General features: G+C 28.3%; 1 protein-coding gene across 2 annotated transcripts; it reads right to left on the bottom strand.

The window, feature by feature from the left end:
* Positions 1–2,737: 2,737 nt before the first annotated feature.
* Positions 2,738–4,797, bottom strand: LOC105134658 (DNA-directed RNA polymerases II, IV and V subunit 8B-like). Of its 2 annotated transcripts, none has more exons than XM_011039144.1 (5): positions 4,700–4,797; positions 4,420–4,506; positions 3,426–3,583; positions 3,239–3,333; positions 2,738–3,075 (listed from the first exon to the last, which is right to left on the bottom strand). In XM_011039144.1, the coding sequence occupies exons 2-5, from the start codon at positions 4,499–4,501 to the stop codon at positions 2,964–2,966; spliced, it is 447 nt and encodes a 148-aa protein (XP_011037446.1). In that variant the 5' UTR covers positions 4,502–4,506; positions 4,700–4,797; the 3' UTR covers positions 2,738–2,963. The 2 variants fall into 2 exon arrangements, with proteins under 2 accessions (XP_011037446.1, XP_011037445.1); XM_011039143.1 differs by having other exon boundaries at positions 4,420–4,515; positions 4,700–4,790.
* Positions 4,798–15,119: the final 10,322 nt, after the last annotated feature.

The following is a 15,119-nucleotide window of genomic DNA, read 5'->3' as shown; positions in this document are numbered from 1 at the left end:
GCCCTGATAGTAGCAGGACTCAACGTGAAGAGAAAAGAAATTCAATCCAATCCAACCTCAAATGAAAAAAAAAATTATTATCATCTAATTTTTGTATAAAATAAAAAAATACCATCAATTTATTTCCTTGTTACCGTATAAAAAAATTAAATAAGAGAAAAGAAAAAAAATCTACAAAGACAAAAAAAATAAAATTGATAAAAAAAATAAATTAGAGAAAAGCTAGCAGGACTTCATGTTATTGGGCCCTGTTGGCAGTAGGACTTAATGTTAAGAGAAAAGAAATTCAACCCAATCCAATCTCAAATGAAAAAAACCAATTATAGTCATTCAACTTTCATACAATATAAAAAAAGTTCCATCAATTTATTTTCTCTTTACCATATAAAAAAAATTAAATGAGAGAAAAGCTAGCAAAACCCAACGCTATTAGGTCTTGGTGGCAGCAGGAACCAACATTAAGAAAAAAGAAATTCAACCCAACCCAAACTTAAATGAAAAAGAATTATTATCATCTAACTTTTATAATATATATAAAAAAATCCCATAAATTTATTTTCTCTTTACCGTATGAAAAAAAAATAAATAAGAGAAAAGCCTGCAGGACCCAACTTTATTGGATCCTGTTGGGTAATAGGACCCAACACAAAGAGAAGAGAAATTCTACCCAACCTAACCTCAAATGAAAAATAATTATTATCATCTAACTTTTATATAATATAAAAAAAGTTCCATCGATTTATTTTCTCTTTATTATATAAAAAATTAAATAAAAGAAAAAAAATCTACGGAGGCATAAAATATGAAATATTTGGGTTTGATTGAAAGTCGGGCCTAATAGCCTTGGGTCTGAACATTATTGGATTCTACTGGGTAGCAGGACCCAACACTAAGAAAAGAAATTCAACCTAACCCAACCTCAAATGAAAAATAAAAAATCCATTATCCAATTTTTGTACAATATAAAAAAATCTTATCAATTTATTTTCTCTTTACCGTATAAAAAAATTAAATAAGAGAAAAGCCAGCAGGACCCAACGCTATAGGGTCCTAGTGACAGCAAGACTCAACGTTAAAAGAAAAGAAATTCAAACCAACCCAACCTTAAATGAAAAAAATTATCATCACCTAATTTTTATATAATATAAAAAAAAGTCTCATTAATTTATTTATTTTTATCATATGAAAAAAATAAGAGAAAAGAGAAAAAATCTACAAAGGCATAAAATATGAAATATCAGGGTCTGGCTTAAACCCAATATTATTAGGTCCTCCTAGGTAGCAAGACCCAATACTTAGAGAAAAGAAATTCAACCTAACCCAACTTAAAATGAAAAAAATTATTATCATCTAATTTTTGTACAATATAAAAAAAAATTCCATAAATTTATTTCCTCTTTACTGTATTAAAGAAAATTAAATAAGACAAAAAAATATACAAAGACAAAAAAATAAAATAAGAGTAAAGCCAACAAGACCCAACGCTGAGAGAAAAGAAATTCAACCCAACCCAATCTTAAATGAAAAAAATTATCATCACCCAACTTTTATACAATATAAAAAAAGGTCTCATCAATTTATTTTTTATTGTATGAAAAAAAAATTCTACAAAAACAAAAATTAAAAATTAAAAATATTTAAATTTGGTTGAAATCCAGATTCAATAACATTGGGTTTGACTGTGAGTTAGACCCAATAATATTTGATACATAAAATAGAAAAATACAATGCCCTCTAGCAACAATTTTTAACTAAAAAACAACAAAGACAAAGCCCTTCGGGCACCAAAGTTATCTTTTTTGTAAATTCTGAATTTTTTCACTTTAGTCCTTAAAGTTGTATATTTGTGTTAAGCAGTCCTTGAACTTCATTTGTGTTATAATAAAGTCTCTTATTGTAATTAAAGGAGAAAGAAGGCATGTGAGATAGGAGGTTTTGGTTTTTTCAGTATCTAGGATTGATTAAAACGTGTTTTCAGATCAAAAATGAGTTTTTACATATCTTTAAGATGATTTTAATTTATTTTTAGATAAAAAAAAAGGTATAAATTGGGTCTGAATTCCAAAAATAGTGCACATTTTTTTTTCTGGTGACGATCGTCGTCAAAAGTTGTAGGTAGCAAGGCATAAAGTTGCAATGCCATTGCCCAAAATTTCCAGGCAGAAGACGAGTCATCTAACTCTTTTTTTTCTTTTTTTAAAGATTATCCCTTGTGTGTTCTGTTTCATCTGATAATTATCTATATATCTCCTACCCTTTCCAAAAACAAAACAAACCCAAACAAATCCCATCTATTTCAATCTATTCCAGATAAATCAGTTAATTTATTTTTTATTAATCATCTTAATCTCATTATCCATATTATAAATGTAACAAATTGACCCACGTTTGACTCTATTTTTTTTGTTTATTTTTTTAATTAGTATTTTTTTTAAAAAAAATCATCATTCACCATCTTCAAAATGAACATTTGGTTTCAATATTGATTATAAATTAAGCTTTATCATTTATTTCTGTTTATTTATAAATATGAAATTATCCAAGTGAAGGTGATGAGCATGTCAATAAAACATTCTCGGTTCTCTTCTAATATACAAGGAATTCATGACTCTACTTTTGTCTGCAAAGCACGTAGACACACCACACCATCTAATAAAACTGTGGGCTTGGGATTAAGCACATTTTCCTTCCTATCACAACAGAGTACCATGGGAGTGTTTCAACAAGAGCACCAGCAAAGAGGCACGGGCACAATTACCAAATAGACACAGGTTTTCGAGAGAGAACACAATATCATGCAGCACAGATAGTACGATCCAATCTAGGAAATATACCCCAGTTTTAGTGGACAACCCTACATAGATTCGTTAGAATAAGTATGGTACAAGAAAACTAAATCCACCAACATTTTGAGGAACATTGGATTGTGATGTTCAGAAAACATAGGGACATATTACTGAGTTTCACAGCTTCCTGATCAGACAAAATAGCCTCTGATCAAGCTCGAATTGAGAGACATATGAAGGATCTCCCTTCAACAACATCAGAAGCCCACCAAATGTAATAACCATCTCCCTGAGGCCAAAAAAATATCACAAGGTAATTAATGTCAGTTGGCCGTGATAAACAAGTAAATGAATAAAGATTGTCATCATAAATAGAATATCAAGAAAAATTATATAAATATAATATAATGAACATATTTGCAGAAATGCAAATTCTGAACATGGATGCATACGTTCGAGTTGCCCTCCTTGATCCTTCCTCTTGAATCTGATATAGCTTCCCATGCATGACATATTCATATTTGTCAGCAAGTGTTTTTCTCCCTCCCTGACACAAGGCATTTATAAATTCATGAACTAGGAAATGACTAATACAATAAAATAAGACAATGGAAAATTTTAATGACAAAACAAGATTACCTGAGTATAATAGCCTGTGTCAGGTGTCCCATCCAGATTCAGCGTATGGGCCAAAGCCATTGTGAATTTGTCATTCACGAACATGGGGTATACATCAGTGTTCACATCAAGGTGCATGAACATATCACAGTTCTGACTATGTGCTTCAATGCGGGTCACTACATCCAAATAAAAGAAGTTACAAATCTGCGCCTACGTTGAGCTCAAAAGAAGTCAAAACGTATTTTCCAAACATGCTATCAACAAGATTCATTCACAAGAGTCAAAGATGGAATAGTAGCTAGATCATGGCCACATTTGTATCAGTTCGATAACAGGATTGCAGTGTGTAGGAGTATCTCCTTAAAATGAAAACATGTCACTCAAAACATAATTCATTGCATAATAAAAGTTAAGAGAAAACGTTCCAACGTCCCAGATCCTCAGACCACACTACCAGGCAGTATTTTGTAGTAAACTCAGATCAACCACATCAAGTTCCCAACCAAATAGTTACGCACAATACAGCACAGAATTTTCTAAGCAAAAGCATACCGTTGTCACAAGGAAGTCTTTCTAACACGAGAACTGGATGAAGCATAGATATGATTATCTCATAATTGGGGATTGCCACTTAAAACAGACATGATATCCCCACTTGAATTCTTTGGTTTTGACGAGGAAAGCCTAAAAATAAATACAGAAGTTGGAACATTCTACTTTAAGAACCCAAGGACAATGGATCTATTACAATAATAGGATCATTCATCAGAATCATTCAAACAAAGTGTTTCACACTACACTTGACAAGAGCGTGGATATAATAAAGTAAATATGCAATCCAGTACAAGAAAAATCACAATTTTGGGGCAAGGTGAAGATTTTTCAGAAATCGAAAAGCGAAATGAACTCAAGTTGAAAAATCTTAGCCTTGGTTGATTCTTCTAGCCAATACATAAGCATTGAACAAGAAGCTATAGAAAGAGAATTAAGGGAGAATTAAAGACATAGATACCTTTGTCAAATTTTTTTCCGTCAGGATCTAGCTTGTCAACAACAAAAATATCTTCAAACATGATAATGTTTGAGCTTGACATCCTTCCTGCAAAAACTACATACATAGCAGCGGCATATTAGAAACAAAAGGTTCAATATTTTAAATTGCTTAAAAAGAAAATCAAGAAAATAACTAGAGCCCAGATCATAAAATCAGAAACCCAAGAAAGATTTCCTGTTTTGACATAAACTCAAGCACATCAAATAGGAGAAAGAAAGGGAGGGCGAGGGTTTCTTACAATTGTTAGAGAGCTTGGAAGTTTTTCGAGTGAGGCAACAGCAGCAAACTCTTGAGAGATTAAGACAAGAGGTAATATAATACTTAAACGGAAGGGAACCGAAGAAGTGCAAGAGAAACAATCGGACCGGCCCATGTTCAATGTAAAATCCGGCCCAATATGGATCGAGCCCATATTATTCATTTTGTAACCATTTTCAAGAAACTTTTTATTTGCAATATACTTTGACTAAATTTTTTGATTTCTTTTTTTTTTTTAAAAAAAAAAGCATTGAGAAGGAAGCATCGAAATCAGACACGACATTGTCAAATAATTGGCCAAACCAGTCAGATAATTATTAGCAAGAACCCGCTTTGAACCACCACGCCGTGGCTATCAATCCACGCCAACCCAGCCGAGCCAATACCACCAATTCTCAAAGAATACTATGCTACATCCCTCCCAGGCTCAAATATCAATCATCCTGTTAAGCAAAGTCAACAAAAACAAGGCATTAATATCAAACAGTAGAACTTAATCACTTTAACAACCGAAAAAACATGGATAACAATGATTAAATCTGGCATTCAAATAGAAAATAAATAAATTGAATCTCCCGAGATTGGACTTATAAGTTGTTATTTAGCTCAATTTTTTATTCTGCTTTAATTTCCTTAATGCTTTTGAATTTTTAAATGTTTTTCAATAAATATAGGTTTTTTTTTACCTATTTAAAGGTGTTGTAAATTAATCTCTAAAGAGATAAATTTCATTAGCTTTATTTTTAGATAAATAAATTGTGAATTTAGAATTTGGATTTACAATCATTTTCACTTATTAAATTTATTGTGTTTTTTATGTTGTTATTGTTCATGTAGCTTCCATTTATATCAATTGATATAAGAGTCCAGTAATCCTAGATTTATATTGCTTATTATGTGCTTTAATTTTATGGATAATTTGTTTAATTTTATGGATAATTTGTTGCTTGTTGTGTGTTGTTGACAATTATGGTAGGAAAAGGTTGTGAAGTAAGGCCTAACCAAGGAAGGAATGAGAAGGCTTTCCTTCAAAAGAAAAACATCCAAGATCTTATCACGAAGAACATACAAATGTAGATTACAGAATTAACTCATAAGTTAGAAAAGAAAAAGGTATAAGAACAAAACCAGGATAGTAACTATGGGTCTTTAGCCACTATTAAAATCTAAAGACTTGATCAGAGAAGACAATCTCGTGATTAGAAAGAGATCAGACCTAAGAATTTTGATTTTTGTATCAAAATTCCTAATTTTTATGGAACTTTACAAGCAAAGAAGTTCATAAACTGGTTGAATAAAGCTGAGAGGATTTTTTTAGTACAGAGAGGTTTCTGAGTGTACACTAGTTAAATTAATCACAATCAGACTAAAGAATCAAGCATTTTCCTACTAGGAATAGTTAAAGAAGATGTAAGAAAAGTTAAAGGAAAGTAAGAAATTAATGATTAAACAAGATGAAAAAGAAAATGAGAAACTATTTCCTCTATTTTTGGCTATTTCCAAACCATATACTGAGGCTTCACATATTGAAACAAGAGGATAATTTTGTCAATAATTACACTATTGATTTCTACTAGTTAGTACCTTATAATGATTTAGTATAAATGGAAGAGTATTTAGTGAAGGAATATTTCAGTAGTTTACAGTAGTCCATCTAGGATGTATTGTGTCTCTTAATCTCTATGAATAGTTGATAAGACATATTGAAGGGCTTTGTTAGTAGAGAAGCAGCAAGTTGTTAAAATAAGTTTTTAGGCCAATTATAACAGTAGAGGGGGCATAATAATTATCAAAAAGCTAAAACCATATAACCTAGGTTAACCCAACAAAATCAATAAAAGATGGGTCAAGGTTTTATCTTTGAGATTTATTCCTTTAAATATGGTGAACTAGAGCACCAATTAGCAAGTGTATCAAAGTGGAGAGTCATAAAAAGAAAAAAAAACCTATTAATAAAAAAAATTATGAATGTGACTAATCCTATACATGATGATAACTCAGGTAGTAATTACGATATTTTGCATAGAGATAATGATACTATATTTATTATTAGAAAGATTTTGTTAATGTCCAAAGGTGATTTAGAAAAAGGGTTGATGGTATATTAGTATTTTTTCATTCCATGTGCACTATTAAAAAAAAGGTTTGCAACCTGATTTTAAACATAGTAGCTATGAGAATGTAGTATTCACAAAGATAATGAAGAAATTCCCAGTGATAATTGAGAATCATCCTAAGCCTTATAAACTAATGTGACTTAATAGTGACATTGAGGTAATTGTTAACAAATAACATTTTGTTTTCTTTTTTATGAGATAAAAATATTTTGATAGTGCTTAGTATGATGTGGTATCTATGGATACATACAATATATTATTGAAAATGTCATTGTAGTTTAATAGAAGTGTGACATATAATGGTAGAAAATACACACACATTAAAATATATATAAAAAAAAATATATAGTGGTGACACCTATAAGAGAGAAGGTGAAGATGAAAATTAAAAAAGAAAAGAGTTTACTATCCTTATCATATTTATAAAGGAGATAAAGGGTGAATGATTAATGTACACCCTAGTTTCGAGGAAGTACAAACTATATTAATAGAACTTGCAAATTTGATATCAAAAGATTTACCTTAGGGTTTTCCTCCCATGCTAGATATTAAGCATTATATTGATTTGATTTTGGGTACTAGTCTTCCAAATAGACCAACTCACAAACTTAACCCTAAAAAAGCTAAAAAATCACAAAAATGTGTTGTGGAATAGTTAGATGAGGGGTATTTTTAAGAAAGTATGAACTCATGTATAGTCCTAGCTCTTATAGTTCCTAAAAAGAATGGTTTATAGTGTGTGATGGATACACAAACCATTAATTGCATTATATAAGTTTCTGATACCATGATTAAATGACATGTTGATTAATTAGCAAATTCAAGAGTGTTATGCAAGACTGATCTCATGAGTGGCTATCATTAAATTATAATCAAAATATAGGATAAATATAAAACAACATTTAAAACAAGACATAGATTATGTAAGTGGATAGTGATGTCATTTCTTTTATCTAATGCTTCTAGTATTTTTAAGAGTTTCATGCATCAAGTATAGAGACTATTTATGAGAAATTTATTATGATTTATTTTGATGATATTTTGATTTATAGTTCTAATTTGAAATCTCATTTGAAACCGCTATGGATTGTTTTTTAAACTTTAAAGAATAAGTATACATATGTGAATTTCACTAGTACTATCATTTTTCTAGTTTCTATTAGGTCTATTGATGACGTTCATTTTCAATCCAGTGTACCTATAATTGTGAATTGGCCAACCCCAATAAGTGTTCATGACGTCTAAAATTTTCACGAACTTGCATCTTTTTATAAGCAATTAATTTGAAACTTCAGTTTTCTTATTGAATTTATTATGAGGTGTCTAAATGGAGCACCTTCTAGTAAAAAAATAAGGTTGGATCCACCTTTTAATTATTAAAACAAAAGATGATTGAAGGTCCTGTGTTGGCACTTCTAGATTTTAAGAAATCATGAGGTAAATTATAATGCATATTGGGTAAGTATTGAAGGAGTTCTTAGCTAGGATGAGCAGCCAATTGATTTTTTAATGAAAAGTAATTTTCTAGATAAAAGAGGAACTATTTCACTTATGATATAAAGTGATATGTTATTGTTTAAAATCTCAAGCTTTACATTATCTAAACTTATAGAAAAACTTTGTTACAATTATAAATCATGAAGCTCTGAAAATATATAAATAAAAAACATAAATTAAGTTATTGGCATGAAAAATGGGTGTTGTTTTTACCAGAAATCACTTTTTTTCACTAAAGTATCAATCAAGCAACTTAAACAAAGTGGTTGATGCTATTAGTAGACTAATTGTTCTATTATGTGTATCTAGATGACAAGGTTTAATATTCAAAAATTAATATCCCTATCACATGAACTTCAATTCCTTCAGTCTTCAACAACTCTTCACCAAAAAAATATTCTCTAACTATTTAGTCTAGGCCTAAATCGTGAGAATTTTCAGCGAAAATTTCACCCAAAACTATACTAGACATGTTTTTCTATGTATTCTTTTGGTTCCATGGACTAACATCATGATATTTTCATACATATTTTTCCTATGCGCGCCACTTTTCCTCTGCAAGTATCCTTTCTATACTAACAATTGGATAGTGAAGAATTTCATTTTCGTATGCGTGACTATCATATATGAACCACCAGTAGGACATTGAAGAGCTGAAGTTGACCTAAAGATTTAGGAATGCTAGCTGCGACATGGCTCACTTTTAACACACATCTTGAAGTCATTCTTCTAAAAAAATGAATAAGAAAATGGTACTGATCTGCTAGTCAGGTTAGAACGCACGAGTTAAATAAAATGAGCTGGCCATGTTTTTATTCTGGGTTCATACTTTTATAATCTGCATCTCTTCTTATCAATTTTATTGTATTTATGTTCCACATGCATGTGAATCAGCTCCATGTATATATATAATATGTAGATAACCAATTAATATCATCTGTTTTCACTTTTAGTTTGATTATCATAAATTTTAATTAATGTTATTAAAAACTTACATGGTTATTAATTTTAAAATCTAAAAAAATTAATTAAGATTCGCCGGAACTTCACTTACGAGTAAAATAAAAAAAAATCAATCAAATTGAAAAACAAAAAAGTAAATCAATGGAGAAATACAGGACATTAACTAGAATGTAAACGTACAAGGAAGACTCCAATTAGCTCCTTCTTTTAAAGTGAAAATCACAAAGAAAAAGTGGGAAAAAAAAATGTGGAAACACCTTCAAATTAACATTTGCTCAAGAAAGAATTCCCATGCAAACCAAACCGAGCCCAACAACAGAGCTGTTAAGCTGATTCTCAATTTGGTTGAAAGTTTGAGTCTTGTTCAGAAGGCGAATGAGTGTGGCGAACTGTCCACCCTTTACAAGAACTGCGGTGAAGTTAACCGGACCGGAGGGCATCGGGGCGGGTGCTGTCGGGGTTTGAGCTTGGGCATTGAGGGAGAGGGAGAGGAGGAGTGAAAGGAGAAAGAAAGACAGGGGAGTGGTAGCCATTGTGGAGGCTTTGGTGGTGGTGTGCGGGCAGAGAGGATTGGCATGGCTTTTATGAGATAAAATGTGGGGTGGGACTTCGTTGGAATGAGCTGGCTATTCCACAATTGAATCAAGACAAATCCCACTCACCGATAGGAGATTAAAAATGAGCTTAATTAATGAGATTAGATAGATTTGGCTGGCTTAATTTTCCGATTGATCTTCAATTCAATGATTAATGCAGCTGCAACTTAGCTGGCAAAATCCACTTTAGTTGCACCCTCTATTTTTATAAATTCATCAAATAAGTCCCCATGTTTTCTATTAGTTCAATTCAATGCTTGTGTTTTCAATTTCATTTCAATCACAATTTATTAAAATCAATGATTTTTAAGGCCACTTAAATAAAAAAATAATATTTTCTTATATTGTGAGACCCACATGTACAATTAATATAAAATAAATAAATCAACAATAGTGACTTATCATCCTCGCCATGTTAGAGTATTTTTTTTTTGTGTTTAGAAAGTGTTTTTAAATTTTTTTAAATTGATTTCTTTTTATGATTTTGAAGCATTTTGATCTATTATATTAAAAATAAATTTAAAAATAAAAAATATATTTTCAAGAAAAAACAATTTAAAAAATAATAATTATCATAATATAAGATACTACCATAGTTATAGTTATCACCAACTAAGCATGACCACCGTCATAATTTTCTCCTCCCTAGGATCAGGAAATAAATCCAATTTTTAATTGATCCACATATAGCATTGATATTAATTTTTATTTTTATTTGTGTTTTTTAAATATCTTGTTAATATTGATACCTCACATAAGTACTATAATTCATGAAAATATTATTTTTTTATTTAAACTGTACATAAAAATTATTGATTTTAAAAAATTATACTTAATTTACCGAGATTTAAATCAAACTTGTTGAATTGATCTAATCGAAAACACAAGGGCGTATTTGATGAATTTCTGAGAACATGGGATGCAATTAGAGGGTTTTTCCCAAATTAGTTTAACTAATAAATGAAAGAAATAATTAATAATCAATTTTCAAGTTTTATGAATTTGAATTTTCTCATATTCCCTTAAAACCATGACTGGTTATGTTTGAAATTTAATCATTAAGTTTTTATTCAACGATTTAAATAAATAAATCATAAGAATTTATGAAGATCTCAATCTTTTTATTGCATAGCTGCCAATTTTGTAATAGACGTAGACCCTGCTTAGCTACGTTTTTTTGTAAAAATTTAATTTTTTTATTTTCAATTAAATCTTTTAATAACTTTGTATTGGTTTAACATGTAAAAATTAATTTTTTAAAAAAATATATATTATTTAAATATTTTTTTAAATAAAAATTATTTTAAAATATAATTATTACTGCAATACGATACGCTGTAATAAACCTCTCTTGTCATGGAAAGGTGAAGGACCGAAAAATCATTACCTTTCTATTATACATCTTAAAATTGACGGATAATGATTAATCTCTGGCATGGAGAGATACTGTCATTGTAGGATGGTAGCATTTCTCGCACGGCACTAAAAATTAAATTACAAAAATTAATGACCACATTAATTAAAGAAGAAGGACTAAACTATGATTCTGTTTACTCATTTCATTTTCCTTTTTTAAGACAATTAAAAGAGTAGAAGTTTCCACATCGTTGATTTCTTTCTAAACTTAGTTATTGTTTGTTTACTGAAAAATAATATTTGTTTTTAAAATAAATTTTAAATTTTAAAAAAAAAATTATTTTTTGATATTTGATAGTGTAACGAAAAATAAATTGGAAAATACTTTTCAGTATTTGGTTATATCATGAAAAATAAAATGAAAAATAAATTATTAATATTTTATTTTTCTCAAGTTTATTAAAATAATAAGGAACAAATCTTACAAATTAAAAAGTTGAATGAGAATGAAATTGAAAAAAAATATAATTTCATAAATTATCCCAAATAAAATAAATAATAATCAAAATAATAGAGATCAAATCTAAAAAGTAAAAATTAAAATAAAAGATGAATAAATTAAAATAATAACAATTAACATTTTATAAATTATTTTAAATAAAATAAGTAACAATTAAAATAATGAGGATCAAATTTGATAGATAAAAAATTCAATAAAAAATGATAAGAAAAAAAGCAAATAACAAATATAAAAATGAGGACCAAAGTTAATATAAAAATTAAATTTTAAGAAATGAAATTGAAAAATAAATATTCAAAACAGAATATATATATAACAATCAAAAGTTTGAGGACCAAATTTGATATAATCAGCAAATAATATGACATTTCTAAATTTTTCACAACTTCTAAAAAGTGTTTTCCATCTAAATTTTCTAGGAAAACACTTTCCTAAAAACCATATCAAATTTTTTAAGTTTGAAAAATAATTTTTTGAAAACTACTTTTAAAAAAACAAATATAATCTTAGTTAGTTTCTCTCTATAGTATTTTGAAACACAGTTTAAATTGTATTTTTAAAAAAAATTATTTATTTTATTTAAAATTATTTTTTTATATTTTTAAATTGTTTTAATGTACTAATATTAAAAATTATTTTTATTAAAAAATATTATTTTAATATATTAAAAAAAAACATTTTAAATTATAACAGCTACTAGAATACACACTAAACTTGTGCTCAGTTTTCCAGTTTTTAATCATCGACAGTTGGTTTTTGAACAAACAATGGCACATATCCTGGTTTTGGCTGCCTGGCATAACATGGCATGTGAGAATATGATGCCTATTACGTGTGTGTGCGTGTGTCTATATATATATATATATATATGCCACCAAATTGTGAGGGGGGCGCAGAAATGTTTGAGCATGATTGTGTTGGGAATGGCTTTTCCAATGGTCCCATTACCAACGTGCTGCGCTGTCGTAATTGGCATGTAGCTATTGAACTCTTGTGGCTGGTGATTATTAAGGTGATTTCATTTAACTTTACAAGTGATTAGGATATAGTTTTTGTTTGCGATTCAATAGTAATTTGAACAAATATGTCAGTGGCAGCACCAACGAAACCATCATTACTTTTATTTTTTTATTTTTTTTTGGTTTATGCTAAATTGATAAAAGATTATATCATCCATTATATTTTTTGTTTTTTAATGCTAGTAGTGTGAGTTTTTATTAAAACAAAAACCTGAGGATGAAGGGAAATTAGCGTGCAGCAAGACATAAAATACTATTTATTATAGTAGTATAATAATAAAATTACCCTTGAATTATTAAAATTGTGAACTAGAAAATGGAGATAAGGTGATCTTTTCACTATGATACAATTATTTCTTATAAATTATATAGAGTTAGATTGGTCATTTTAATTTTTTTACTATAAAATTAATAATTTTATTATTAAATAAAAAATAGATTAATTTTCATTTAGGAGTATTTTTATTTATTTTTACTTCAAAATAGTTAAATTATGTTATTGCTTTTAAAAACAAAATCAAATAAATTATCATACCGATTTTTTTATCTTTATACTATGTTTGTGTTTTTGTGTAATATCAATTAATTCAAGAGTATTTTTGTATTTTAATAAATAATTAGAATATTTGGCCACCGAAGACCATCTTCTATGACGACATTTGAATCTTCTCAATATCTCCTTCACAATAAGACGATGCATGTTTTAAAAGTCTTTTTAATTTGACACTGATGATTTGTTTTTCTTCTTTCTTCTCCTATATTTCTATGTCAACTTCTTAAAAATTCTAGAAATTTTTTTAATTTGTTAATCCTTTATATTTGATTTCGATTTGGTTAGGTTTGCTTTATTTTTTTAATTTATATTTTTTTTAGTTTTATCATTTAATATTTATTCAAATATAGATCAGGCTCCAATATTTTTATTTATTTACTTTCTATATAATTTTTTATTTTTTTAAAATGACCTTGGCTATCTAGTTTTTTTTATTTATCATTATTTATTGAGTTTTATTTGGCTAATTTTTTAAATTGATATATTTTTATCGATTTTATTTTTTGATATTTATTATTTTTTTATTTTTTCAATTTATAAAATTAGAATTCTTTTTCAATCTCAAACTCCCTTCAATCTTTTACCCTGCAAATTTAGCACCTATTTTTTTATTGCTATTTTTTTATTTAATATAAATTATTAACTTTATATTTTATAATATGATCCTCCTTAGATTTTTTCTGTCATGTTTGATTCCCAAGTTATTTGTTTTTAAACATGTTTGTGTTGCTAAACATCTTTTTCCAAGCATATCTTAGCATAGCATTGGTTAACAAATCTAGTATGTATTAAAGGAAATTCAAGAATATCTTTAATATTAAAGATAAAATAAAAATGATTTTTTTTCATTAATGGGAAAATCATCACGCGCTATACAAATATTGAAGGGTAACTATATAAACTTTGTTTTTGTTAAGCATGTATTTGTGTGTGATTTTAGACTACACCGACAGGAAGTATGCTTGTATGAAAGGCTAACTCAACCACCATATAAATTCATCCACAAATATAAGCATACGTGTGTGTATGTATATTATTAAAAAATTAAAGTTTGCTCCTCTCATTTAATATATTAAAAAAATCTTATGTTTTGACATGTCAGCAACTTCAGTTAATTTGGATCATCCAATCAAAAACTAACAAAAATCCTTAAAATTAAAATGGACACCAACTTACCAATTGCGTTGTCGAATTAGTATAAACAAATACAAATTGGAATCTTAAAAGCATTTGCCGACCAATAATTACTATGTAGCAATTAGCGATGTGTAGTGGTGAAGATGACCTAGCAACAGCTAGGCAAGATTGGTCCGCTAGTAAGTCATTTTCCAGTTCAATTCATGAATTCTTCTTCATCATTTCTCTAGATTAAAGTGCATGGTTGAGTTCATTTGTATTTTTTATTGGTTTTTTTATATGCTTTTTTTTTTTTAAATCTACTTACATTTTTAGGTCTGCTTACATTTTTTTCTGTTATAGTCTTTCATAGAAGGGGATGAGGCCAGTTTTCCATGCTTATTATTATTATTATTATTATTATTATTATTATTATTATTGTTTAAATTCGAGTCCCTTGTCCTAGATCTTTGACAACAATATAGTAAAAATAAATACTAAATGTAATCCCTTCCTCTGATCTAAGGAAAACAAATTGTTCGCTCCAAAAAAACCAGTTGATTTTATTGTATTTGTTTCACAAGCTATCAAGATTTTTAATTTTAAAGGAGTTTTCAAGAAAAAATAAAATAAAAACACACACGACAGCAAGTCGAAAATACC

Source organism: Populus euphratica, unplaced genomic scaffold (genome assembly GCF_000495115.2).
Source record: "Populus euphratica unplaced genomic scaffold, PopEup_1.0 scaffold213.1, whole genome shotgun sequence".
NCBI classification, from domain to species: domain Eukaryota; kingdom Viridiplantae; phylum Streptophyta; class Magnoliopsida; order Malpighiales; family Salicaceae; genus Populus; species Populus euphratica.
This window is presented reverse-complemented; position numbering and strand designations above follow the sequence as displayed.

Excerpts from the sequence above, each read along its gene's own strand:
- LOC105134658 (XM_011039144.1), bottom strand. The coding sequence starts at position 4,501 with ATGTCAAGCTCAAACATTATCATGTTTGAAGATATTTTTGTTGTTGAC. Across the intron at positions 3,584-4,419 it reads CGGAAAAAAATTTGACAAAG|TGACCCGCATTGAAGCACAT; the intron begins GTATCTATGTCT and ends ATTTGGATGTAG. Across the intron at positions 3,334-3,425 it reads ACACAGGCTATTATACTCAG|GGAGGGAGAAAAACACTTGC; the intron begins GTAATCTTGTTT and ends GCCTTGTGTCAG.